Source organism: Somniosus microcephalus, chromosome 17 (genome assembly GCF_052327205.1).
Source record: "Somniosus microcephalus isolate GS21.2 chromosome 17, FLI_Smic_1.0, whole genome shotgun sequence".
In the NCBI taxonomy this organism is placed as follows: domain Eukaryota; kingdom Metazoa; phylum Chordata; class Chondrichthyes; order Squaliformes; family Somniosidae; genus Somniosus; species Somniosus microcephalus.
Window position 1 is genome coordinate 52,988,461 of NC_141003.1, and position 26,153 is coordinate 53,014,613.

General features: G+C 42.3%; 2 protein-coding genes across 6 annotated transcripts in view; one reads left to right on the forward strand and one right to left on the reverse strand.

Moving 5' to 3' along the window:
* The window catches only part of tubgcp6 (tubulin gamma complex component 6), a 62,863-nt gene extending 41,763 nt beyond the window's left edge, over positions 1-21,100 (reverse strand). For 2 of the 4 annotated variants that reach the window (XM_086010342.1, XM_086010338.1), the window contains exons 1-7: positions 20,936-21,100; positions 18,224-18,326; positions 16,432-17,282; positions 13,483-13,646; positions 5,864-6,074; positions 3,726-3,899; positions 1,226-1,347 (exon numbers count right to left, since the gene is read on the reverse strand). In XM_086010342.1, coding sequence (XP_085866468.1) covers positions 1,226-1,347; positions 3,726-3,899; positions 5,864-6,074; positions 13,483-13,646; positions 16,432-17,181 — 1,421 coding nt within the window. In that variant the 5' untranslated portion in view covers positions 17,182-17,282; positions 18,224-18,326; positions 20,936-21,100. Of the gene's footprint in view, positions 1-1,225; positions 1,348-3,725; positions 3,900-5,863; positions 6,075-13,482; positions 13,647-16,431; positions 17,283-18,223; positions 18,327-20,620; positions 20,833-20,935 lie in introns of those variants that run through there. The other 2 variants (XM_086010340.1, XM_086010341.1) reach the window with 2 other exon arrangements.
* A 110-nt stretch (positions 21,101-21,210) lies between these two features.
* The window catches only part of hdac10 (histone deacetylase 10), a 63,808-nt gene continuing 58,865 nt past the window's right edge, over positions 21,211-26,153 (forward strand). For both annotated transcript variants that reach the window (XM_086010343.1, XM_086010344.1), the window contains exon 1: positions 21,211-21,319. The gene's annotated coding sequence lies outside the window, so the exon portion shown is untranslated. The remainder of the gene's footprint in view (positions 21,320-26,153) is intronic.

Sequence of the window (26,153 nt, forward strand, 5' to 3'; positions counted from 1 at the left end):
TACACAACTTACTATGCCTCCTAACTGAATGACATCTGCAAACCTGGATATACAACTCTCTATTTCTTTATCCAAGTCATTTATATAGATGGTGAAAAGCCGAGGCCATAGTACAGATCACTGGGAAACACCATTTCTCACATTCTGCCAATCAGAGAACGTTCCCTTTATCCCTACATCCCTACTCTCAGTCATCCCAACCAATTACCAATTCATGTCACAAGGTTGCCTCCGATTCCATGGGCTTTCATATTTGCTAATAATCTCTTCTGTGAAACCTTTTCAAATGCCATCTGGAAGTCCATATAGACAACATCCTCCTCAAAAAATTCAACGAGATTAGTTAGACAAAACCTTTCCTTCACAAATTCATGCTCTCTAATCAGCTCATACTGGTCATAAATAACACATGCATTTCTCCAACAGCACAGCAACAAACGCACAAAAATGTTATGCTATATTTTGAAATCTAAAATGTTCCAATATCCTAGATGTTATTTAAACAGATGGCTGAACTATTAAAGATTAGAAAATATACGAGCAATATTGCTTCTAATCTAATCCCTCTAAATAACTACAAATGAATTGTATATAATCTTGTTGGGATCCAGTCACAACTGTTGCTCCTTTGACTTGACGACTCCTGTGCACCAATAAAATTCCACCACAATCCACTGTAGGCAAAAGTAAAATGCCCGAATTTTTTAAAGTGTTCAATTTACCTCACAGTAAATATTTTTTTTTAAGTACCTTGAAGAGAGAAGCTGTAAACTCATCATGGGTCATAAATCAGAATGTCAATTAAGCCTCTGAATCAGATTAATAATCACATTCAGATAGCTAAATAACTGAAAGTTGAGTGGAAGAAAGAGGTCTAGATTGCTTTATAACCCAAGCATTGCTCTTAGCATAAAGACATCACCTAAACTTGCTTTCAACAAAGTTATGTCTTTATTAGTAACACAGAATACATTTTTGGTCTTTGGAATCAATAGGAAAGCCTCAAGACACAAAAAGTTAAGTACATACTAAAATCAACAAATTTCATGAAAAAGAATATTTTAATCCAAATTAAATCATCCCTGTGGAGTGAAACTAATAATCAGAGATATGAATAAAATGAAAGATTCCTGTTTCTAGCCTAACCAAAAGCTAGATAACCACAAACTTTAATAATTCAAGACTAAGTGTAACATACACACTACACAAAAGGAACCACACTGACCTTAGTTGGCGCCCCAGTTTCCTGAAGAGAAAGACAATTGGTAAAAGGCTCAACGACGGAGGTGTTGACAACACACAAGCTCTATAATATTGCAGGTATTTCCTCAAGCCACTTGTAAAAGCCTAGTAAAAAAGGATAATTTGTTAATTTTTTTCCCCACTTTTATTCTTATATACTAGTGTGTTAACATTGGTATAATTGTCACAGTTCAACTTTTTCTATGTTCTGAAAACTAAGATCAGATTAACATACCTTCCCAGTCATAAATTGCTGGGCCTAACATTTCATGAGCATTATGTCTCTACATTCAGTTGCAAAACTTAGGATTTTATGTTCAAGGCAACAATGTATAAGTATCTCTTTTGAACACAATAAAACGTTTTGTAAATTTTCCACTCCCTCGCACCTTGAGCAGACAGGGGTCTTGCTCCTATAAATTGCAACGTTTATTTTGATGTATAAGGGAAATTTTTTGGGGGGTCAGCAGGCACGTTCGGTGGCAGATCGGGTGGGAAAATGTTTTTTTTTTTTTTTTTTTTTTGACAGCGGGTCGGGACCTCGCTGTCAACCTGCCGCTACGCGCCTTTCCTAAATGTACGGTCTGTCAGCGCTGAACAAACCCGACACGCAGCGGCGAGGGAGGCAATTCAGGTCATTATAACTTTGTTAACTGCCCATTAAGAAGCATTTTGAGTCACCTTTACATTTTACGAGGTCACCCACGGGTTCTATGCTGCTCGGAGATCACACCAGGTAAGCAGGTTGGGCGTTGTATGACCATGGAATCATCTCATTACTTGACAGCTGCAAATGTGCTATAAAAGCTCCCCTCTCACAGCTGTTCACTTTCTAAGCTCAAAAGCTGTTGCTTACTGCATTTGGAAGACACATTGAGCAGGTCGCAAGTGTTTGGAGTAAACTCTAGCTAGTGTCACTTCATTGGAACAACCTCTCTCACCACTGACAGATCATTTCTGTCACCTCAAGTTCACCTGCCATCTATTACATCAGCATCGGTACCCATGAAACTATCTCACCTTGGTCCTCAGAATCCCACCATGATCAGCCCCAACACCAACAACATTCTCTGCAATCATCTGATGCTGCACAGGACAGAGAGCATCAGCACCTGACCACATTGCTGCCCGGGACACCAGGGATGGCCTCACCATGGCCAGATTGACTTCACTTGATGCTATACACCCTGGTTGCCACATAATGCGCCAGGTTGGCACCACCCAACACCATAAAGCATAACTACAATGCCCAAGCCATTCCTTTCACACACATGACCATTGCAGGGGGTACCGTTATGCCTCACCACTCACTGCAACTCACTAAGCCACTTCCAAAGGTGCACACAGATCTGTCCAAGCACGGAGAGTGTTGAAAATAAAAGTTTCAATGTTTGACAGCACATTAACAGAAACTTCACATGAACATTGGCTAAGACACCCAAGTGCTTACCCTTGTGTGTTGTTAGTTGGTTTGATTGGACTAGGATGAGGATAATTGTGAGGGATGGCTAGTGAGATGGGGATGTGATAATGTAGGTAGAGAGGGATGGGTGGAGGTGCAAAGTAAGTTGGTGTGAGCAAGGATGTGCAGGAATAGGGTAGGGAAGGCAGAGTGATGGGGATGTGATGAGAGGTACAGCAGGATGAGGTTGAGTGTGGCTTTGCAGTAACGTTTCGTGATCTACTGAGATCATTGAAAGGTTTATGCCACTGCAGCCTGGTCCTCCTGATGACATCCCTGCTTGTGTCTTCCTGCGCAATGTGCAACCAGGCTGCGTTGGTCTCCTGGAGAGGTCTCTTCCGCCCATTGGAAGGGAAGAGACCTCCCTGCATGCTGTGACTCCCTCCATAAGCATATGGAGGGAGGCATGGGAGAGCCTGGGTGCAGCCCTGTGCCTTTGTGCAGTGCTTGTCAGTGTTTGCAGCACCTCAATGCTGTAGAACACTGACAGCACAACTGTCAAACTAAATTTGCACATGGTCCCTTTAAGGAAACCGGCTGATAGCGTGTCAGCAAATGACATCATCAGACCCGCTTCCTTCAATTGGCCAGCAAACGTAGGTTTAACAAGCCCAATCAAGGGAAAATCATCTTGGGCAGTGGGCTGGAGCCAGCAACGAGGCTGGGACCTGCCACAGACGTCGCCCGCCACAGACCCGCCGATGTAGGGGAAATCGCAGCCATAGAATTCAAGATGACAAGCATAAATAATTTTTTTTAGCTGTGTAACTAAAGGTACTGCCAAAAATCATGCCATCAGACTAATGAGGATGTGGACTTCACCCTGGAGTTATCGTGTTGGTCAAAACAGTGACAAAGAAGCGACAAAAAAATGCACCCCAAGATGATACTTTAGTGGACTACATGGAGTGATCGACTTTCCTGGCAATAATCTAAATGTTACATCTAAACAAGGACGCTGAATTGATTATTTTGCTGTGGAGCATAACAAAAAAAATCTAAATACAAAATTGATTGAAACCTGGAAAACAAGTCCTTTTTTGTACGTAGAGTCAAGAATCGGCTGAAGAGAGAAGTGACTGAGGCGGCTGTAATAAGTTCCATATTCAGCCAGTTCAGAAAGGAGGTTATACATACTCTCAGGGGACGTTCCTGAAACATACACTCCTTGCTTGACTATAAATGCCTGGAGAGACTGAAAAGAGAAAGACACTAAAGTAAAACACACAAATCATTTAAACACTGGTTTAAACATACAGATGAATTAGTTCTCTGCAGTTACAGCCTACTATGGTATTTCTAAAGTATATTATTCTGCAGTTACTGCAGTAATTCTTTGTAATTAAAGACCATCACAATTTTTTAAAACGCAATTCAAAATTGTTTAATTACCTTTGTATTTTTAATATTTTTTACATATTTCAATTATTTTAATGCAGTGAGAAATAATGGGCTGGATTTTCATTGAAGCAGCGGGTAGGAGGCGGGACTACAACTTTCGGGGTTGTAGTCCCGCCTCCATCGAGTTCTAGCCAGCCCACACGATTTTGACTTGATTGACCTTGTTGAGCCCGCCCAGCGGGCCCAGCAGGCCCATTAAGGGCCACCCAGCAACAGGTGACGTCACAGATTGATATTTCATCTGTCAAGACCTTTTGACAGATGAAATATCAGCGTTTGACAGCTGTTTGAAGCTGTCAAACACTGACAACTTGTATACCAGGTTAATTCCTTCCTCTCAGGATGATTTAGAGATCTCCCCGGAACAGAAAGCTGAATGCTGGAACTTTTGACAGCTCGTGGCCATTCTGCTTTCTGTGCCGGTGAGATGAGGGACTCCAGAGACATGAAGGAAGGAAGGCTGTAAAGGCAAGTACATGCAAGTAAAACTTATTTAAACACTTTACACACACCAAACACACTTACCTCTGCACTCATCGCTCACCTGAACACCGGACATCTCGACCTCTCCAAGCCCTTCATCCCGACGGCCCGCATCACTAACTTGGCGTGGTTTGGAGCCGTCGGGAATCCCACATTTCACCAATGAAAATAGGGATTAGGCTAAGAACTGCCTGTTAACTACCTGTTAACAGGCAGTTAATTGGGTCGGGTACTCGCCTCCTTTGAAACTGGCATGGAGGCGGGTTGGGGGGGCGAGATGGGTTCGTGCCCCCCGATTTCGGGATTTTAACCCCCCACACACCTCCAAACCCGCCTCCATGGTCCGATGAAAATCCTGCCCAATGTGTTGGATAATGGGTACATTGTGAACCTTGCACTTAGTGACAGCATCAACCATTCTGTCTGGAGCTCTGAGGAGTTGCAATGTAGGAAAGCTACTATTTTACAAACAAGAGTTTTCACTCCCTACAAAAGAATCCTGAACCAATGAAACCTGTAAAATAGGGTAATTCTGCAGGACTGGGTCAGAGATCTAGTTTGATCAATAACCCTTTCATTTGCATATGGTTCAACAATGGGTAGACGTGGAGAAGATGTCTCCACTTGTTGGCGGGGGGGGAAGACAGACCAAAACTAGTGGCCATAAATGTAGGATGGTCACTGGCAGTGTCTCCCGAAAGGGTGTGAGGCAGTGCCGCACTGCTCCAGGGAACCCGCGCAGCCGGCTTTTCAATGTAAAAACCTCGCATGCACGGTATTTTGAATGGCTCATGCAGCCCATTAAAGGGGCCGCGCAGGGCCATAATTAATTACAGGGAACATAGGTCACTGGTAGATCCAATGGGGAGTTTAGGAGAAACTTCTTTGCCCAGAGAGTGGTGATGATGTGGAACTCGCTACCACATGGAGCGGTTGGGGCGAATGGCACAGATGTATTTAAGGGGAAGCTCAATAAACACATGAGGGAGAAAGGAATAGAAGGATATGCTGATAGGGTGAGATGAAGAGGGGTGGGTGGCGGGGGGGAAGGCTCATGTGGAGCATGAACACCAGCATAAACTAGTTGGACCGAATGGCCTGTTTCTGTGCTGTGAAATTCGATGTAAAGTCAAAAACTAAAACTTCATCCCATTTATTTAATTTTTTGTATTTATCTAGATTTATCAGTTTCTCTCGATTAATAGAAAGTTTTGAAAGTAGTTACCAATCTTTTTAAAAACCGGAACTACACGTATTACAATATAAATTCTCTACCTGATTCAGCAAGAAGGTCAATGATGCTACACCAATGAGGACGTTCAGGACATCTTTGACTAGTTCAGATTCTTTTTGGAGTACAGCTGGTGTTGGTTGCAACAGTGTACTACTGATGAGCTGTAGCTCACCTTGACGTAATCGGTAGAACTTGTCAAAAGCTTCTCGACCTGCTTCAGTGAGATACGGTTCCTCTTTTTTACCTGGAGGACTACAAGAGAAAAAAAAAATCAGATTTTACTGGTAGTCAATCATACTTAAATTATTACAAAAATTAATCAAAACTTTCTGTTAACTGGTTTAAAAAAAAAATACTTTCAGGTCTGCAGTCAAGTGTGAATGGAGCAAACTTTCTGCTATTTAGTGTACATTTGCAGAGGGAGGAAAGTGCTATATATATTGAAAAATAATCTCTGCACAATTAGTCACTTACACTATTAAATGTTACTCAATAAAGGTCTGATACACATTTTAGATCATAAAAATTAACAGAAAAACCAAACATTCAGCTTTATTTCACTTATTAGCCTCTTTGAATATTGAACCTTATGGGCATACACCACGCACTGGAAATAACAATACTTATTTGTAATTAGTTATAACCACTATTTATTAGTTAGTTATTAATTAATTATAACCACTATTTTGTTAGCAATTACATTATTTTTCCAGAGCTGCCAGATTGCAGTATTACACTTTCTATTTACTTCACCTGCCTTTCTTTGACGGGCAGTGAGAACTGAGAACCATTTGAATGGTATTTCTTGCCCCCCACAATAACAGTAAAATACTTAATAACATTTGCCTGTCAATGCAACATTGGCATACAACATTTTATGCAATGCTGTACCTTTCCCCCCACCCCCCTAAGAATTAGCTGTACAAAAGAAAAGTGGAAAGAACAAACATTTGCTGCAGTCATTAAATGAAATGAAGTCACTGCAGTATGCTGTAGTTCCGTGACTGACATTGTTGCTCACCCAGGTTTAAAATCAGACATTAGGATGACTTTCCTTGAACAAAGCACAGACGTAGCAGAAAGTGCACCAAACATTACTGACCATTAATAAATAGGGGAAAAAACACCTTATTTAAAAACCCTGATAGAGCATTAAGTAGCCATTTTTCTCCTACAAGCTCAAACCTAGACCCTTGTCTCCTTTTCAAATAAGGGCTCTTGGCTATAATGCAATACATCAGGAGCTGAATGCTTAGTTCTTACATCAAGTTATTAAGGAGATGAGCTGAGTCAATACACTAATGGATCCTAGTACTCAGCTAATGCAGTTAACATAATTGGAAACTTTATGAAGTAGAAATGCAACATTGTCCACAGAATTTTTTGTGAAAGTGCCAAAAGTGACAATTTACCTCTGATCTATTGAAAGTAAACAAAGATTTCTACTTAATTGTTAATATGTTTTAAATTACATTTTCTTCCCCTCTATGCTCTCAACCAGAAAATGGTGTACAGCTTGAGGGGGGGGGGGGGGGGGGGGGGTTGTAGTTATCTGCCTCCTCTCTTTTCATTGGACCCAAATAAAAAAGAAACAATTTCACAAATAAGGTGACAACAACCCAATTACCCTTTTAAATAACCCAATTTTTTTTTCCTCCCCTGCTTGATAAGCAAATCCTTCAACATGTCTTTCTGCCTCCACAGCAACCACCGAAAACTTTGAGGAATGGCAGGGGTGAAGCCACACGCCACATTGTGCCAAGGTGCACTGTTATACCAATATTCCATGCTTGTAATCAGCCCTACACTTCTTTAGGAAGAACAATTTGCAATTATATAGTACCTTTAATTTAAGGAAAAGTTCCATGGCGCTTCACAAATAGGCAGAAAGGCATCAGATGCTAGCAACAGAGAGATTAGCAGGCAAGCGAAACATTCTATACATTGACAAAGTTTGGTCAAATAGGTTTAGGAAGGGAGTTTGAGAAAGTAGTTGCCAGGCAGCCAATGATAGCGGGGCAACTTGAAGGGGGAATGCACCAGAAGACAGAGGAACAGGAATGCTCTGAAGGGGGAAGGAATATAGAGCTGGAGGAGATTTCAGAGATAGGATGGGGTGAGCTCATTGTTTAAAAAAATCCAAAATAGGGTTAAAGTAAAAATATACATACAAATTGAAATCAAAAGCCACTCCTGCTGCCGTATCAGTGCATGGTTATGAATAAAGCAACAGAGAAAGAGCCAAATATGACATGAATTAAACACCTGGGATGTTTTGGAGCAGATTTAAATTCATCAAGAAAAAACGGTCAACTCCAATTGAAACAAGGATTCATTTCTAGAGGGATAGAATTGAAAAGCAGAGAAGTTATGTTAAACTTATATAGAACCTTGGTTAGACCACACTTGGGAGTGCTGTGTACAGTTCTGGTTGTCATATTATAAAAAAAAGGATAGAGAGGCAGTGGAGAAGGTGCAAAACTAAATTACTAGAATGATACCAGAATTAAGAGGTTATACCCATCAGGAACGATTGAACAGGCTGGGGCTCTTTTCTCTAGAAAAAAGACTGATGGGTGACCCGATAATAAAAGGGTTTGATAGTGTAGACATAGAGAAGATATAGACAAGATGCTTCCACTTCCAGGCAAGACCAGAAATATAAAAAAGATAGTCACTGATCAATCCAATAGGGAATTTAGGAGAAACATCTTTACCCAGAGAGTGGCGAGAATGTGGAACTCAATACCACAGGCAGAAGTTGAGGCGAATAGCATGGATACATTTAAGGGGAAGCTAGATAAGCACGAGGGAGAAAGGAATAGACGGATATATTGATGGGGTTAAATGAAGAAGGGCGGGAGGAGGCTCGTGTGGGGGATAAACACCAGCATGGACCGGTTGGGCCAAAGGGCCTGTTTCTGTGCTGCAAATACTTTGCAATGCTTTATAAACAGACACAAATCAGTAAAGCTCAGCATTTTTGCCTTGTGGATATTAAAAACAGTTTAACCCCATACTAATGAAATAGGAACTCCAGACAGCATAATGAATCCATTAATTAGTATCTAGAAGATAAACTGCCTATGACCACTAGAGGTAAATAGCTTGCGATCTTACTAGACCCAGGTTTAATTAAGAGACTCCCACTGTCTCAGACTTAACTAAGAGACTCACACATGGTTGCAAAAGTTATAGGAAGAGAGTATGAAATTTTATGTACCAGATTGATAAAAGAACATAATGAAGAAAAATTAACAATGGTAGAAAGAATCAAATTGGATCCTTATGGTGGTGCACATCAATGTGCCGCACCATACAGCGCTAAGACAAAGGTTTGACCATTATTCCCAATAAATACAGTTCTTAATCTCAGTCACAGAAGGCCCAGGATAAAATAAGCACTACCCTACAGTAAGAGGAGAAAAAAAAAGGAATTCTTTTACACCTTTATAATCTGTTACAGAATAGCTTTGGCTGGGGCCTGGTAACAGATTGTCTACCCTCCTCTCCACTGAAGACTAATGCATGGCATGTGGAGCTGAGGAAAGAACGCAAATAAAACAATAAAAATTAACAGAATTTAAAGTTATTTTTTTTATCTGCCTAAACATTGGAGTCTAGAAATTAGTCAGTAATATAGGACGAGAGCTCTCCATTATACACATTTTTTTTTAAATGCTTGTAGAAACCGTGTAAATACATTTAAGAAATGGAGTTCAGATGGAAGCTGGTTTTCCCTCAGACTTCAAAATGGAGACTGTAGCCCAGTTACTTGATCTGTAGATTATTTCATATGTATATAAACTTGTAGGTTGCAAATCATACCAATCAGATGGCCTAAGTTAATGGTTTACACTTTATGTGATCATGTCACATGTGTTTAATGCCTTAATTGCCTAGCCATTGAGAAGAATTTGATCTTAATGCGAGGAGCATTTGTAATAAGGTGGACGAATTGGCTGCGCAAATAGAGGTAAACGAATATGATTTGGTTGGGATTACGGAAACGTGGCTCAAGGATGGCCAAGACTGGGAACTCAACATCCAGGGGTATTCGATATTCAGGAAAGATAGGCAAAAAGGAAAGGGAGGTGGGGTAGCATTACTGGTTAAAGAAGCGATTAATACAATTGTAATGAAGGATATTAGCTCTGATGATGTGGAATCTGTATGGGTAGAATTGAGAAAGACTAAGGGGAAAAAAACATTAGTGGGAGTGGTATATAGACCTCCCAACAGTAAGGCGGAGGTTGGGGATGGCATGAAAAGGGAAATTAAAGAAGCGTGCAATAAGGGCACAGCAGTCATCATGGGTGACTTTAATCTACATATAGATTGGGCCAACCAAATTAGTAACAATACTGGGGAGGAGGAATTCCTGGAGTGTTTACGGGATGGTTTCCTGGACCAATATGTCGAGGAACCAACCAGAGATCAGGCCATCTTAGACTGGGTATTATGTAACGAGAAAGGATTAATTAGCAATCTTGTTGTACGAGGCCCCTTGGGTCTGAGCGATCATAATATGATTGAATTCTTCATTAAGATGGAGAATGAAGTAGTTGACTCAGAGACTAGGGTCCTCAATTTAAATAAAGGAAACTACGATGGTCTGAGGAGCGAGTTGGGTAGGATTGATTGGGGAATGGCACTCAAAGGGTTGACGGTGGATAGGCAATGGCAAACATTCAAAGACCAAATGGATGAGCTACAGAATTTGTTCATCCCAGTTTGGCATAAAAATAAAACAAAAAAGGTGACTCAACCGTGGCTAACAAGGGAAATTAGGGATAGCATAAGATCCAAGGAGACGACATATAAATTGGCCAGAAAAAGCAATAATCCTGAGGATTGGGAGCAGTTTAGGATTCAACAAAGGAGGACAAAGGGATTAATTAAGAAAGGGAAAATAGAATATGAGAGTAAGCTAGCACGGAACATAAAAACTGACTGTAAAAGCTTTTATAGATATGTGAAGAGAAAAAGATTGGTGAAGTCAAGCGTAGGTCCCTTGCAGTCAGAATCAGGGGAATTTATAATGGGAAACAATGAAATGGCAGACCAACTAAATTCATACTTTGGTTCTGTCTTCACAAAGGAGGACACAAATAACCTCCCAGAGATGCCGGGGAACATAGGGTCTGATGAAAGGGTGGAACTGAAAGAAATCAGTATTTGTAGGGAAATGGTGTTAGGAAAATTGATGGGACTGAAGGCCGATAAATCCCCAGGGCCTGATAATCTACATCCCAGGGTACTTAAGGAAGTGGCCCTAGAAATAGTAGATGCATTGCTGGTCATCTTCCAGAACGCGATAGACTCTGGAACAGTACCCATGGATTGGAGGGTAGCTAATGTTACCCCACTATTCAAAAAAGGTGGTAGAGAAAAAGCGGGGAATTATAGACCGGTAAACCTGACATCGGTAGTGGGGAAAATGCTAGAATCTATTATAAAAGATGTAATAGCAGAGCACTTGGAAAGCAGTGACAGGATCGGACAAAGTCAACATGGATTTACAAAAGGTAAATCATGCTTGACTAATCTACTGGAATTTTTTGAGGATGTAACTGGTAAAATAGATAAGGGAGAACCAGTGGATGTGGTGTATTTGGACTTTCAGAAGGCTTTCGATAAGGTCCCACATAAGAGATTAGCGTGCAAAATTAAGGCACATGGGATTGGGGGCAAGGTATTGACTTGGATAGAGAACTGGTTGGCGGACAGAAGGCAGAGAGTTGGAATAAACAGGTCGTTTTCCGAGTGGCAGGCAGTGACTAGTGGGGTACCGCAAGGATCGGTCCTAGGACCCCAGCTGTTCACAATATATATTAATGATCTGGACGAGGGAATTGGATGTAATATCTCCAAATTTGCAGACGACACAAAGCTGGGTGGGAGGGTAAGCTGTGAGGAGGATGTCGAGAAACTCCAGTACGATTTGGACAGATTGGGTGATTGGGCAGAAACATGGCAAATGCACTATAATGTGGATAAATGTGAGGTTATCCACTTTGGTGGCAAAAACAGGAAGGCAGATTATTACTTGAATGGCAATAGATTGGGAGAAGGGGAAGTTCAAAGAGACCTGGGTGTTCTTGTGCACCAGTCGCTGAAGGTAAGCATGCAGGTGCAGCAGGCGGTTAAGAAGGCAAATGGTATGTTGGCCTTCGTAGCAAGAGGGTTCGAGTACAGGAACAAGGATGTCTTGCTACAGCTGTACAGGGCCTTGGTGAAACCACATCTGGAGTATTGTGTGCAGTTTTGGTCGCCTTACCTGAGGAAGGACGTTCTTGCCATGGAAGGAGTACAGCGAAGATTCACCAGGCTGATACCTGGGATGGCAGGAATGACGTATGAGGAGAGATTGTGTCGATTGGGCTTATACTCACTGGAGTTTAGAAGATTGAGAGGGGATCTCATCGAAACCTATAAAATTCTGTCAGGCCTGGACAGAGTAGATGCAGGAAGGATGTTTATGATGGCCGGGGAGTCCAGAACCAGGGGTCATAGTCTAAGGATAAAGGGTAAGCCATTTAGGGCTGAAATGAGGAGGAATTTCTTCACCCAGAGAGTGGTGAACCTGTGGAATTCTCTGCCACAGAGGGCGGTGGAGGCCAGTTCATTAAATATATTCAAAAAGGAGTTGGATATATTTCTTAAGGCTAAAGGGATCAAGGGGTATGGGGAGAAGGCAGGGACCGGGTACTGATGATCAGCCATGATCTCATTGAATAGCGGAGCAGGCTCGAAGGGCCGAATGGCCTACTCCTGCTCCTATCTTCTATGTTTCTATCAAATGGGCCTGCTTTAACATTACAGTAAAGACAGATGCATGACTAAGAAACAGTTCGAGTCTCCAGTTCCTAGCTTGACACTGCCTCAAGCACGAACACGGGTTCTATGCAAAGTCAATACCCGCATAATTTCAGTTAAAAGCCATTGAAAAAGCAGTTTATCTATAGCATAATAATCAATTAGTATGAAATAAGCACCTCACTGTTCTTCTCTGTTTCTGCATAATTATCTTATTTCTAAATGATTCTATTAGCTTTAGCCTGAACATTAACAATCTGACCTTGTGGAGTAGTCAGGAGAATGTGGTGGACATCCCACATGGTCTCCATTGCATTATATCATGATTGAAGGTTAACTGTCAGTCCTAGTACATGCTAACTGTCAGTCCTAGTACATGCTATCCCACTCATGGAATACGCAAGTGTGCAGGCCTCAGTTCATACGAGACTTGGTCTGCTTATGGAATCTGCATTTTTGTGAATACAAATATTGAGAAAGCCCAAACTGTAACACTGACATTTGACATAATTAAGCATCATTTTGCGCCTATAGTTAACGCAGGAAATAAATTTAAGTCTATAGGGAAGCACCCAGTTTTTTATTTCCCCATGCAAAAGGAAATAAATGCTGAACTAGTTGGTTTTGTGATTCAATCAAGCACACAGACTCGGTTGCAGTTATAGATTATTCAACTCAATAGAACCACAAAAGCAGTGCTTCTGCGTAGTCAGCAGGAAATTGTGAGAAGCCTCTCTTCGATGTTGTAAATGTTTATGCAGTTACTATTAATACTGCTTGATCAAAATACAGTATTCAAAAATGTAGAATCAGCCACCAATAAAATCCATCTTTCACTTACCAGCCAATTAGTTCCCAACATCTATACTTGCTTGGTTCATAAGTAAGCACTGCATTCCATAGATCAATGTCAGGAGATGAACTGGGCTCTGACTGGGAATCTGGGGTAAGGTTGGATGCTGACTGAAATCCTTCATCTTCTGACTGGTCAATGCTTTGAGGAACCTGTGTATATATACAGTATTAAGCTCCATCTTGCAAAATAAATATCATTCTATACAGTTAGCAAAAGTATTGTTATAGTGATACTTTAAGAATCAAGACAAAATTCAGCTCCTTCCCAGTAACAACATGGCGTCAAAGACCACAAACTCATAAAATTCATTACTAGTGCTATGGAACTCGCCTCCTTCTAAGATTTCAATTATATATTGTGATAAACCATTACTTCTGTCCACTTAGCTGAATAAAAGGTACTAGAACAATAAAAAGCACAGTAAATGGCAATTAATTGCCAAATGAACTTTAAAAAGAAAGACTTGCATTTATATAGCACCTTTCATGACTTCAGAACATTCCAAACCGCTTTACAGCCAATGAAGTACTTTTGAAGCGTAGTCTCTGTTGTAATGTAGGAAACACGACAACCAATTTGCGCACAGCAAGCTCCTACAAACAGCAATGTTTTTGTGATATTGATCAAAGGATAAATATTGGCCAGGACACGGGATAACTCCCCTGCTCCTCTTCGAAACAGTGCAATGGAATCGTCCACCTGAGAGTAGGCCGCGCTTCAGTTTAACGTCTCATCCGAAAGACAATACCTCAGACAGTGCAGCACTCACTCAGTACTGCACTGGGTTGTCAGCCTGAATTTTTGTGCTCAAATCTATAGCGTGGAGGCTTTTTTCTTTAGAAAAAAGACTTGGAGGATACCTGATAGAGGTATTTAAAATTATGAATGGGTTGGACAGAGTAGATGTGGAGAGAATGTTTTCACTTGTGGGAGAATCCAAAACTTGGGACCAGAAATACACGATAGGGAAATAAGGAGAAATTTCTTTCCTCAGAGAGTAGTTGGCACTTCCACAGGTGATGATTACACTGTCAAATTTCAATGCGGAGCTGTGAGAATCTACATAGAGTATTCTGTATCATTCACAAAAACTATCTGAGACTTGCATTAAAATGTAATCAATGGAAATCTATTGTATTTTCATCAAGTTTTAACAAGCAACTTGGTGCTCCTTAACATACATTAACAAAGGGTTATGTCAGGTGAGAATTTGTTCCATCTTATAAACATCCTAAGTTGGATGCATTCTAGTACCATAAGTCCATAAAGCAGTAAGAATTGGGTTTATATTCAGTTTTCTGTATTGTAATGCAAATTAGCATTCTTCTTAAGATGCCTATCTGGAGGAGTGAGAAACGTTTAGCTATTTATTGCTGACAGTAAACTGCTGGCTACTCCATATTATGTGTTTTATTATGTTAAAGGCGCTATATAAATGTAAGTAGTAGTAGTTGTTGTTGTAGTACCAAACCAACATTAAAACATTGGGGCAGATTTTGCGGTGGTGTGACGGCGTACTCCGAGAACATGCCGTCGTACTGCCTTCGAAATTGACCACAAGTTCGGGATTTGCACATGCACATGCGGTAAATCCTGACCTTGCGATCCGTCAAGTTGCGATTTGTCAGATGATCCGCACGGACGGGGAAATACTCATTGCTGGCACAGAGTTGGGCGAATTGCCCACCAACTATGCACAAAAATGTTACGGTTAGCGAAAGTGGGCGCAGGCGCCTGTTTCACTGCGAAAGGAACCACCTTTCCATTCTTTTGCAGGTTGTGTGTGATAATTAATGAAGCGGTGTTAATGGTGAAAGAGTTTGCATCCAGCCAGGGTAGTTCAGCAATAGCTGAAATGCTGTAAGGAATGTATTTTTTAAAAATTATCAAGTTTTTTTTCATTAGACAGGGGCAGTAATATAATTTGATATCTTGAATACGGTACAATTTACTGTAATACAGTTTAATGAAAAGAAAAAAATCTAATATCAAGTTGCATCCCCCCCCCCCCCCCAAATTATATGTAAAAGCACCTCCCTTTCTTCCCTGTTGCCTTATTCTGTATCTTTATTCCCCTGTGTACCAGTTATCATATCCCATTGAACAATTAACTGTAAAAGCCTGATGCTGGTTCCCACATATCTGCCAAGAGGAAACTCGGCACTTCCACTGATTGGAGCACCAGGCCCACGTGATCCCAGGTACGCTTCTGCACACGCTGCGCCCCTGGGATCCATGGGCCATTACGCTGCCCTCGAGTACGCAGCATGAGAGCAAGTTCGTGAAGGAAGTAAGTTGGTATTGTATTTGAATGCCGGCAGCATACTCTGTAGGTGCGTCGCCGACCGCAAAATCAGCCTCAATATCTTGCCGACATCTCCAGTTCATCATCCAGGGCATAGAAAGAGGAATCGCCACTGCTACAAGAACCATTTGTTAATAAATCCGCTTATGCCAACTGAGTAGCTCTTTTCCTGCTTCCAGACCAGATATGGTGGGTTCCCAACATGCTGTCAGCAAGTGACTAAAAACAAAAAGACTTCTCTTAACAGGCAAGACAATCTGTTGCTCAACCTGGTTTTTTGAATGCATTTTTATGGCTTCAGTATGCGTCACATTAAAAATTGGACAGCTTCCATGATTGCATATTCTGAAACCTGCTGGGCCAATGTGCGTGAATGATGGTTAGAAACTTTAATTTTTCTACTTAAAAGGAATATATGGTGCGAGTTTCACGCCTTCATCAAGCACACATTGTTTATCCTGATTTCCGCTTGTTGGCACAATGTATGTTAATGAGATTTGCAAGAAATTTATGAGTAAATTAATATCTGCAAAATGGGTTCACGAATAGGCATAATTACAGATGCAACTTCTCAATTACACCCCCACAGGAAATTTCACCCAGACTGTTGTATGCCCTGCTTCACTTACCTTAATTATAAGTCCAGCCATATCCACGTTATCTGGCACGGCTGGCAAATCCAACTTAATTTCCATTTCGCAGGTACGACTATGTACCAGTGCACCAAAGAGCGATACTCGCGTATCTTTCTCATACTTGTCACCAGCTAAGTAGTTATGGGAGAATAATCCAATGCCAGGTAATCCAGTGCCAGGTTTTGCATCCATTAACTGAAGCGTATGTTGTACACTATCATGAAATTGCAAGTCCTCACTGGAAATGAAGGACAACAGACCGGATTCAAACAGGCTTACATCATAGTGGTCATAGCCCTGAAGTTTAACATTTCTTCCAACATTTTTATTGTTCAAGAAATAATCCTTTTTCAGTGGCTGAAGTGGATACGGTCCAGTCCCTGCCAGCTCAATCAGAAGTTTCAGAACAGAGTTGAGATCAGTCTGCGGCATGCACTTTGATTTTTCTATTTGCTCTGTATGTTCCTCCAAGCGATCAGCTTCTATGCCCATGCCAGCCACCCTCAAGTTGAAGGACAGCATCAAGATTTTGTTTTTCACAGGTAGCTTACTGATATCAGACTGAGACTTTGGAGCTGCTTCATCTCGGAAAAGATTTACAAAGAGTGTATTGTAAGCTACCCTTTTTAATTTTTCCTTGAATTGTTCTCGGTTGAGCCGCCTTTTTCCCAAATAACACTTCCATGATAAGCCCGTCATGTGGGCTTCACACAGGTCTCCAAATAACTGTGTAATGTTTGCCATCGGTGTTTCAGAAATCTCAAACACTTCAGATACGGCAATGCTGAACAATTCTGGCCCTCAGATCCAGCATGGACAACAGTGCAGCAGATTTTCCTTTGAGCCTGGGGGAAAAGGGGAAAGAAAAATTCTTAAATATGACTTAACTTTAAAACATCACTGTATTTAGGCAAGGTTCTTTCAGCTATTGATAAAGAATATTTTGTTTTTGATTTAATTATTTCCATCCAATTTGGGCAGAAAATATATAAAAATTGAAGATGGGTGGCACTTGCTTTGACTTCTTACATCAGCTGGGTGGCACAGGACCAATACCAAAATCGGTTCCTGAGAATCCAGCAGAAAATTCTACACTTAAAAATGAACCGCCAAGAATACTCCCGAGTATCCAATTTATTATAATTTAAACAGTATTTAAAGATATAATAATTCAGACAGGGTTGTTCACTAAGTTCTTTAATAGTGTATTTCTCCATTCTAACTATTCCTACGATCACAGGTGATGATACATCTTAGCTTTCTTTGTAAGCGCTACGCACTTCATTGTCCCATTATATGGTGCAAGAACTACGACTATCAGAAGACATCCATGATTGACAGCACAAACTTTAAAATACCTTATTACAGGTAGGCTATCCTTTATCCGCACTTCTGAAAACCGAAAACCTCTGAAAACCTAAAGTTTTTTTGTGGAGCGTAAGTCGTGCGCACGACATAACCCGAGTGGCGCCAAACATGACCCAACGCGGCCGATGCTTTTCTGACCTGATTTGCGGGCCAGCTTAGTGTAGGAGTCAGCCGATGTCCGGCTTTCCCACAACTGGCGGCGGCAGTCGAGCCCCAGACCCCCGCTAAGTCAAGGAATTCAGATACGGAGCAGGGGGAGCTGTAAACAGACTGGGAGCGGCAGCACAGAGAAGCAGGAAGGGGAATGAGACACGCAACAGTCGCAAGAGGTAGCCTGAACTTTAAAAATTTATATTAAATACAAATACTAATTACCAAATTAATTTAATGTTCAGAGTTTCCCAGTCTGAAATAATACCTTCTGAAATCCGAAAATTTCCAAAAACCGAAACACAGCTGGTCCCAAGGTTTTCGGATAAGGGATAGTCAACCTGTACTCCCAAATACCAAAAGCACAGCCACTGCAATAGAATGAATCATGATAGAATGAGTTTGTGTAGAAATACAATCTGAAAGTAGAGGACATTGATTAGTTCATCTCACTTCACCCTTAGTTATTTTCTGAACTTGTAAACACTGACCAAACTTGGCTTGCCTCAAACTAAGTTGTCCTTCAACCACTCCAGAGCAGCAATTAACAAACCAACTAAAACACTGAACTATAATAGGATACAAGTCAGAGGAAGTCATGTTCAAACTGTATAGAGCACAAGTCAAATTACACAACGAGTACTTTGTCCAGTTCTGGTCACCAAAATACAAGACACAAATTCAAGCACTGGACACAGTTCAGAGAAGATTCAGGAATTTTATCCGTAGAATCAGAATTGTGATGAAAGACTTGAGAAACTTAAGATTTTTCAGCTTTGAAAGGAGGAGCTGAGAAGTGATCTTTGAGAGATAGGATAGTAAACAGCCTGGGAAAAGTAAATTAGAATTTTACTAAATTGCAAGAGTTGGACAGAGAAACATAGGTTTAAACTACTAAAAGACAATGTAGGACTGATGTCAAGAAGTCCTTTGTCATAGAATGAGCAATTAATATATGGAACAGACATTTGAATAGAGTAGTGGAGATAAGAAACCTACAATTGTTTGAGAAAAATGTAGATGCTACAATGGGGGAGGGTAGAGTTTTTCTGGAGATTTAACAAGATGGGCCAAATGATCATACTCATCCATATTTATTTTTGTAAAAACATTCTAGCTCAGGTCATTTATTGTGTTAGCAGTGAATCTTGCTGTTGATAACGCTCTACAGCTATACACTCATATCATTAGAATTAAGTGAGGTGCTACAGTTGACTTCTGCATCTCTAGGCCGGGGAAAGGGGGAGGATGAGGAGGGTGGAACCCAAATGAAATCAACAAGGGATCCTGATCATTAATCATAATTCTTGCGTGTCTGCTGCATATAAACCAGGTAATGGCCCTTACCCTTGTACATGCCTCTCCTTGTTTATGCTCATATATAAAGAGCGATCCCTTGGACAGAGTAACAGAGAGCTATAGCCCCAGGAGTGTAACTGCCTTCATGGCAGCAACAGTACAAATATCAAGACTGAATTAGAGGAGGTGAACATTACAAGTAAAATATTGGATTCCAGTCAGTATTCAGCACTACAACTATACTTACAGATGCCAGTTACTTCAGTTATATACACTCTACCATTTTCTTAACAACTAATTAAAAATTCAGTATGACTTCCATTCAAATCACAATTCACTTTCAGAAGTGTTCCATCTACACTGTCCACCACAACACCCATTACTAGTCAGCTATGGCTCAGTGGGTAGCACCCTCGCCTCAAGTCAGAAGGTTGTGGGTTCAAGTCCCGCTCCAGAGACTTGAGCACAAAAATCTAGGTTGACACTCCAGTGCAGCAGAGGGAGTGCTGCACTGTTGAAGGTGCCGTCTTTCGGATGAGACTTGCATTTATATAGCGCCTTTCATGACCTCAGGACATCCCAAAGCACTTTACAGCCAATTAAGTACTTTTGAAGTGTAGTCGCTGTTGTAATGTAGGGAACACGGCAGCCAATTTGTACACAGCAAGCTCCCACAAACAGCAATGCGATAATGACCAGATAATCTGTTAGTGAACACAAAAGCAAAATACTGCAGATGCTGGAAATCCAAAATAACAGAAAACGCTGGAAAAACTCAGCAGGCCAGGCAGCATCCGTGGAGAGAGAAACAGAGTTAACGGTCGATGACATTTCGTCAGAACTGGAAAAAATCTGTCAGTGATGTTGATTGAAGGATTAATATTGGCAAGGACACCAGGGATAACTCGAAATAGTGCCATGGGATCAAAGAATCATAGAATAGTTACAGCACAGGAGGCGGCCATTTAGCCAGTCGAGCCCGTAACAGCCCGCAAAAGCACTTCAGCTAGTCCCACTCCTCCACCCTTTTCCTGTAGCTCTGCAAAAAGTTTTTCCTTCAGGTACTTATCCAATTCCCTTTTGAAAGCCATGATTGAGTCTGCCTCCACCACCCTTTCAGGCAGTGCATTCCAGATCCTAACCACTCGCTGAGTAAAAACGTTTTCAATCATGTCACCTTTGGTTCTTCTGCCAATCACCTTAAATCTGTCTCCTCTGGTTCTCAACCCTTCCGCCAATGGGAACAGTTTCTCTCTATCTACTCTGTCCAGACCCCTCTTGAGCACCTCTATCAAATCTCCTCTCAACCTTCTCTGCTCTAAAGAGAACAACCCCAGTTGCCACGTAACTAAACGGAATCGCTTACTTCCACCCGAGTGTGGGGCCTCGGTTTAACGTCTGATCCGAAAGGTGGCACCTCCGCCAGTGCAGCACTCCCTCAGCACTGGAGGGTCAACCTAGATTTTTGTGCTCCAGTCTCTGGAGTGGGTCCTGACTCAGGAGGCGAGGCTGCTACCAACTGAACCACAGCTGACACAAGAGTGCCATCCCTGCAGCTAGTGCCCGCACCGCGTACAACTTGTAAAAGCAGGTCACACGGACAAGGATACACCCAGCCCCAGTCAGAAGCTTCGCTCCGCCTATTACAAAAACAGCCGGTGAACCGCGATAAGAAGCTCACTGATAGAACGATTCGGCCCATCGTGCCTGGAGTGGAAAGTGCAGCTTTTATCTGAGCATTTACGGAAGCTGTAAAAGCTGGCAGTCCAACGAACCCACGGCCAACCCAAGCCTTCGGGAACCATCTCCCCGGCCGGCCGCTCACCTGAACCGTACGCCGGCACCCCGCGATCGCCCCTCCCCCTCAACCTAACCTGGCAGCAGCCCGCGCTGCCTCCCCATTGGCTCCCGCGTGCCAAGCTCGCCCTCTGTATGGCTCGTCCTGCTGTCAATCATCTGCCACTTCCGCCGTGAAGTTCGGTTGGCCCGAGGCCGCCGGATGCTCTGACCTCCCAGTGCCACTGGCCCGGCGGCACTGCCCACACCTGCTCGCCTCAGCCCGCAGGTAACTTTGCCTAATGCCAAATACTCTGATTTTAATGCATATTCGTCCTTATCTTTTTACAGCGAATTACCCTCCTTATGATTTGCCTTCCCTGTGACCGTCAGCTAAGATCACGATTTTGAAGTGTTGAGAGGCTGCAAGGTGTTCTGTCAAACTTCAGAGCTTCACAATTTACAGCACCATCACATGTTTCTCTTCATAAGTTCCTCTAATACTAATTTTTAAAATTCCTGCATTACCAATTTATAAAAACAATATGATTTTGTTTGTGTAATGTATTATCACATGGTTTAGTATGAGCATGCTCAGTTCACTTTGGCATATGGACTAGCATATCACAGAATCACAGAAACCCCACAGTGCAGATAGAGGCCATTTCGGCCCATCGAGCCTGCACCGACACATATCCCACCCGATCCCCGTAACCCCTACACCAACACATATCCCACCCTATCCCTGTAACCCCACGTATTTAATCCCCCTAACACTAAGGGTCAATTTATCATAGCCAATCAACCTAACCTGCACATCTTTGGACTGTGGGAGGAAACCGGAGCACCCGGAGAAAACCCACACAAACACAGGGAGAATGTGCAAACTCCACACAGACAGTCGCCCGAGGCTGGATTCGAACCCAGGTCTCTGGCGCTGTGAGGCAACAGTGCTAACCACTATGCCACCGTGCTGTTAATTTGTTCTACCTGCATATATTACATTTTGGTGACGAGAATGGGATCCGAAAGCCATTTTTAGGGATCATGCATGGACACAGTGTTCAACATTCGAGTGGACAAGTTTACGGTGAATTTGTGACACCTAAACTGAATTGTTGCAATGTTTTACTGGTAATGCTCGTGCAGAATCGTCTGTGCTACGCCACAGCATCACCGCATAGATTCTCACAGGTACAGAGGTAGTGTGCTGAGTCACTGATGGGATCAGGACAATCATGGCCGTGCCTACAGGATTCATTGGGAGCCTCGGCATGTATGACCGAGTTCGTGAACCATTCAGTTCTTATATTGAGCGGATGGAGATTTTTTTTTAAGGTAAATAACATTATTGAGACCGAAAGTGCAGATGAGAATGTTCAAGCTCAAAATAAAGTAATTCGTGAACGGAAGAAAGCAATTTTTCTAACGGAGATCGGGCCAGATGTTAACGGAACGTTGACAAACCTACTCGCGCCAGGGAAAGCGAAGGACGTGTCATTTGAAGACATTGTCAAGAAACTCGACCATTTTGATGCAAAGCCATTAGAAGTAGCAGAGAGCTAAAAGTTTGGTACCAGAAACCAAAAACAAATTGAAATCATCAGTGAGTACATTGTAGCTCTTAAGAACCTGTCTTTGCATTGTAACTTCGGCACATTTTTGGATCATGCGTTGCGAGATAAGTTTGTGTGTGGACTGGTGGATGAGCGCACACAGTCCAAGTTACTGAACACTCCGAATCTAACGTTTGACATAGTATGCAAAATTGCCCTATCTATGAAGATGGCGTCTAAGAATGCTAGAGAGCTCCGTCCAACTCAAGTGACTCGTGCAGCTGAGGTCCACAGTCACAGAGCCACTGCCGAACCTAAGGCTGTGAGACCGGGTCAAAAGCATGTCGGTGAAAGCGGTGCAGTGCATTCTTATCGCTACAATGGAAATCACTCACCACAGTCCTGCCAATACAGAAATGCGAAGTGTTTTCACTGCCAGAAGCAAGGCCATATTTCAACAGCTTGCAGAGCTAGATCGAAAGCAGGAAGTAAGAACCATTCTAGTGGTAATGCAAAGCAGTGACAACAAAAGGGAGGAATTCACAATATTGAAGTAAACACACCTGATGTTGAAGAGCTATCCATCTACAGTATCTATGCCACTAGCGGCAATGCTAACAGTTGTGGGAAAGACTTCTGTATAAAACGTTTGATCAGTGACCAATATATTGATACGTGTATCGACACAGTGCCGGACTGCTCTATCATGAGTAAGGACACATATGAGAGTAAGTTTACTCAAATACCACTTACAAAGAGTACCGTAGAGTTAAATACCTACTCTGGTGACATTCTAGAGCCATGTGGACAAATGGAATGTACAGTTCAACACAATGGCCAGTCAGTAAAGCTGCCTATTATTGTAGCGAGCTACAACAACAGGCCAACCTTCATGGGCAAAGACTGATTGAGAAAGTTGAAACTAGACTGGAAAAACATCTTCAGTGTAGATGCTTCAAAGAAGCGACTCGACACAATGCTGAACAAGTACGAAAGCATGTTCTCAGACAGTTATGAGGGCATCGCTGGGTATGATGCACATATCCGCATCAAGTCCAACCCGAAGCCTGTCTATTGTAAGGCAAGGCCGGTCCCCTATGCGTTGACAAGTCAGGTGGAGGAAGAGCTAGAGAAACTGAGAGAACGGAGTGCTAGTAAAAACTGACAAAAGTGAATGGGCTACCCCGATTGTGGTAGTGCCCAAAGCAGACAAAACTGTACGCTTGTGTGGTGACTACAAAGTTACTATCAACCAAGCGATTGACGATGAGCAGTAGCCGTTACCTACATCGCAAGATTTGTATGCAGCACTCTCTGGGTCAAAGGTTTTCTCCAAGCTTGACCTGTTGCCGCTTATGCTCAGCTGAATGTTGACAGAGAGTCAACAGTATCTCACCATCAACACACACAAGGGACTGCACTCATACACCAAGCTGCCATACGGTGTAAAGTCCTCCCTCAAAATCTTCCAGGTTACGATAGATAAGATTTTGCAAGCAATTTCAAGTGCTTATGCAATTACGATGATGTGCTGATCGCAACAAGCAGCGCGGAAAAAAATCTAGAAGTGTTAGATTTTGTGCTTCAAAGGTTGAATGCCCACAATGTCAAATTGAAAAGGAGCAAATGTGCTTTTATACAGCCTGAGGTTGTGTACCTTGGTCTGAAAGTTGATGCAAATGGCTTGCAACCGGTGAAGGAAAAGGTTGATGCTGTCATCAGTGCTCCAAAGCCATGGAATGTGTCTGAGTTAAGATCTTTCCTTGGAATGGTCCAGTACTACGCACGTTTCTTACCTGAGTTAGCGACCATGTTAGCTCTATTGCACGATGCTCTACTTATGCACTACGACACAGAGCGTGAGCTTCAGTTAGTGTGTGATGCTTCCAGCTACAGTGTGGGCGTTGTCATAAGCCACATAATGAATGACGGCCAAGAGAAACCAATCGCGTTCGCATTGCGAACCCTCACAGAGTGAAAGAAACTATGCGCAAATTGAAAAGGAAGCACTTGCCATAGTGTTTGGAATCAAGAAATTCCAACAGTTCCTGATCGGCAGAAAGTTTACCCTGATAACCGTTCACAAACTGCTCCTAGCAATATTGGTGCCCAAATCTGCCAGCCCTGCAATGGTCACATCAAGAATGCAACGTTGGGCAGTGTTGTTGTCACCATATGACTACACGATTGACTATCGCACTTCAAAGCAAAACACGATTGCCTTGTCCAGGTTGCCATATGAGGACTTGTGTTGGGAGTGAAGGTGAGATTTTCATGCTAGGTGCAGTTGACGAAGACTTTCCCGTGAATGCAACTGAAATTGCAGATGAGACTCAAAAGGTCTCGGTACTGAAAAGAGTGTATGAAAACACCTTGAATGGATGGACTGATCAATGTATGGACACAGAATTGAAACCATTCTATAACCATTAGAAACATAGAAGATAGGAGCAGGAGTAGGCCATTCGGCCCCTCGAGCCTGCTCCACCATTCAATGAGATCCCACCATTCAATGAGATCATGGCTGATCATCCAAATTCAGTACCCTGTCCCTGCCTTCTCCCCATATCCCTTGATCCCTTTAGCCTTAAGAAATATATCGAACTCCTTCTTGAATATATTTAATGAACTGGCCTCCACCGCCCTCTGTGGCAGAGAATTCCACAGGTTCACCACTCTCTGGGTGAAGAAATTCCTCCTCATCTCAGTCCTAAATGGCTTACCCCTTATCCTTAGACTATGACCCCTGGTTCTGGACTCCCCGGCCATCGGGAACATCCTTCCTGCATCTAGTCTGTCCAGGCCTGACAGAATTTTATAGGTTTCGATGAGATCCCCTCTCAATCTTATAAACTCCAGTGAGTATAAGCCCAATCAACCCAATCTCTCCTCATACGTCATTCCTGCCATCCCAGGTATCAGCCTGGTGAATCTTCGCTACACTCCTTCCATGGCAAGAACATCCTTCCTCAGATAAGGCGACCAAAACTGCACACAATACTCAAGGTGCGGTCTCACCAAGGCCCTGTACAACTGCAGCATCATCTGCAAACTTCTTAATCATACCCCCTATATTCAAGTCTAGATCATTGATATATACCACAAAAAGCAAGGGACCTAGTACTGAGCCCTGCGGAACCCCACTGGAAACAGCCTTCCAGTCACAAAAACACCCATCAACCATTACCCCCTGCTTCCTGTCTCCAAGCCAGTTTTGAATCCAACTTGACACTTGGCCCGGGATCCCATGGGCTTTTAACTTTGTGACCAGTCTGCCATGTGGAATCTTATCAAAAGCACTGAATGGCACTGAACACTGTGCAGTCATCAACAAACATCCCCATTTCTGACCTTACGTTAGAGGGAAGGTCATTGATGAAGCAGCTGAAGATGGTTGGGCCCAGGACACTGCCCTGAGGAATTGTACTGAATTGTCTTGTGAGCAAGATTGTATCAAGTGAGGAAACAAAGTGGTGGTACTGACTTCTTTGAGAGATAGAATTCTGGCTGAACTTCATACTGAACATCCAGGGATCGTCAGTATGAAATCAATTGCAAGAAGCTTTG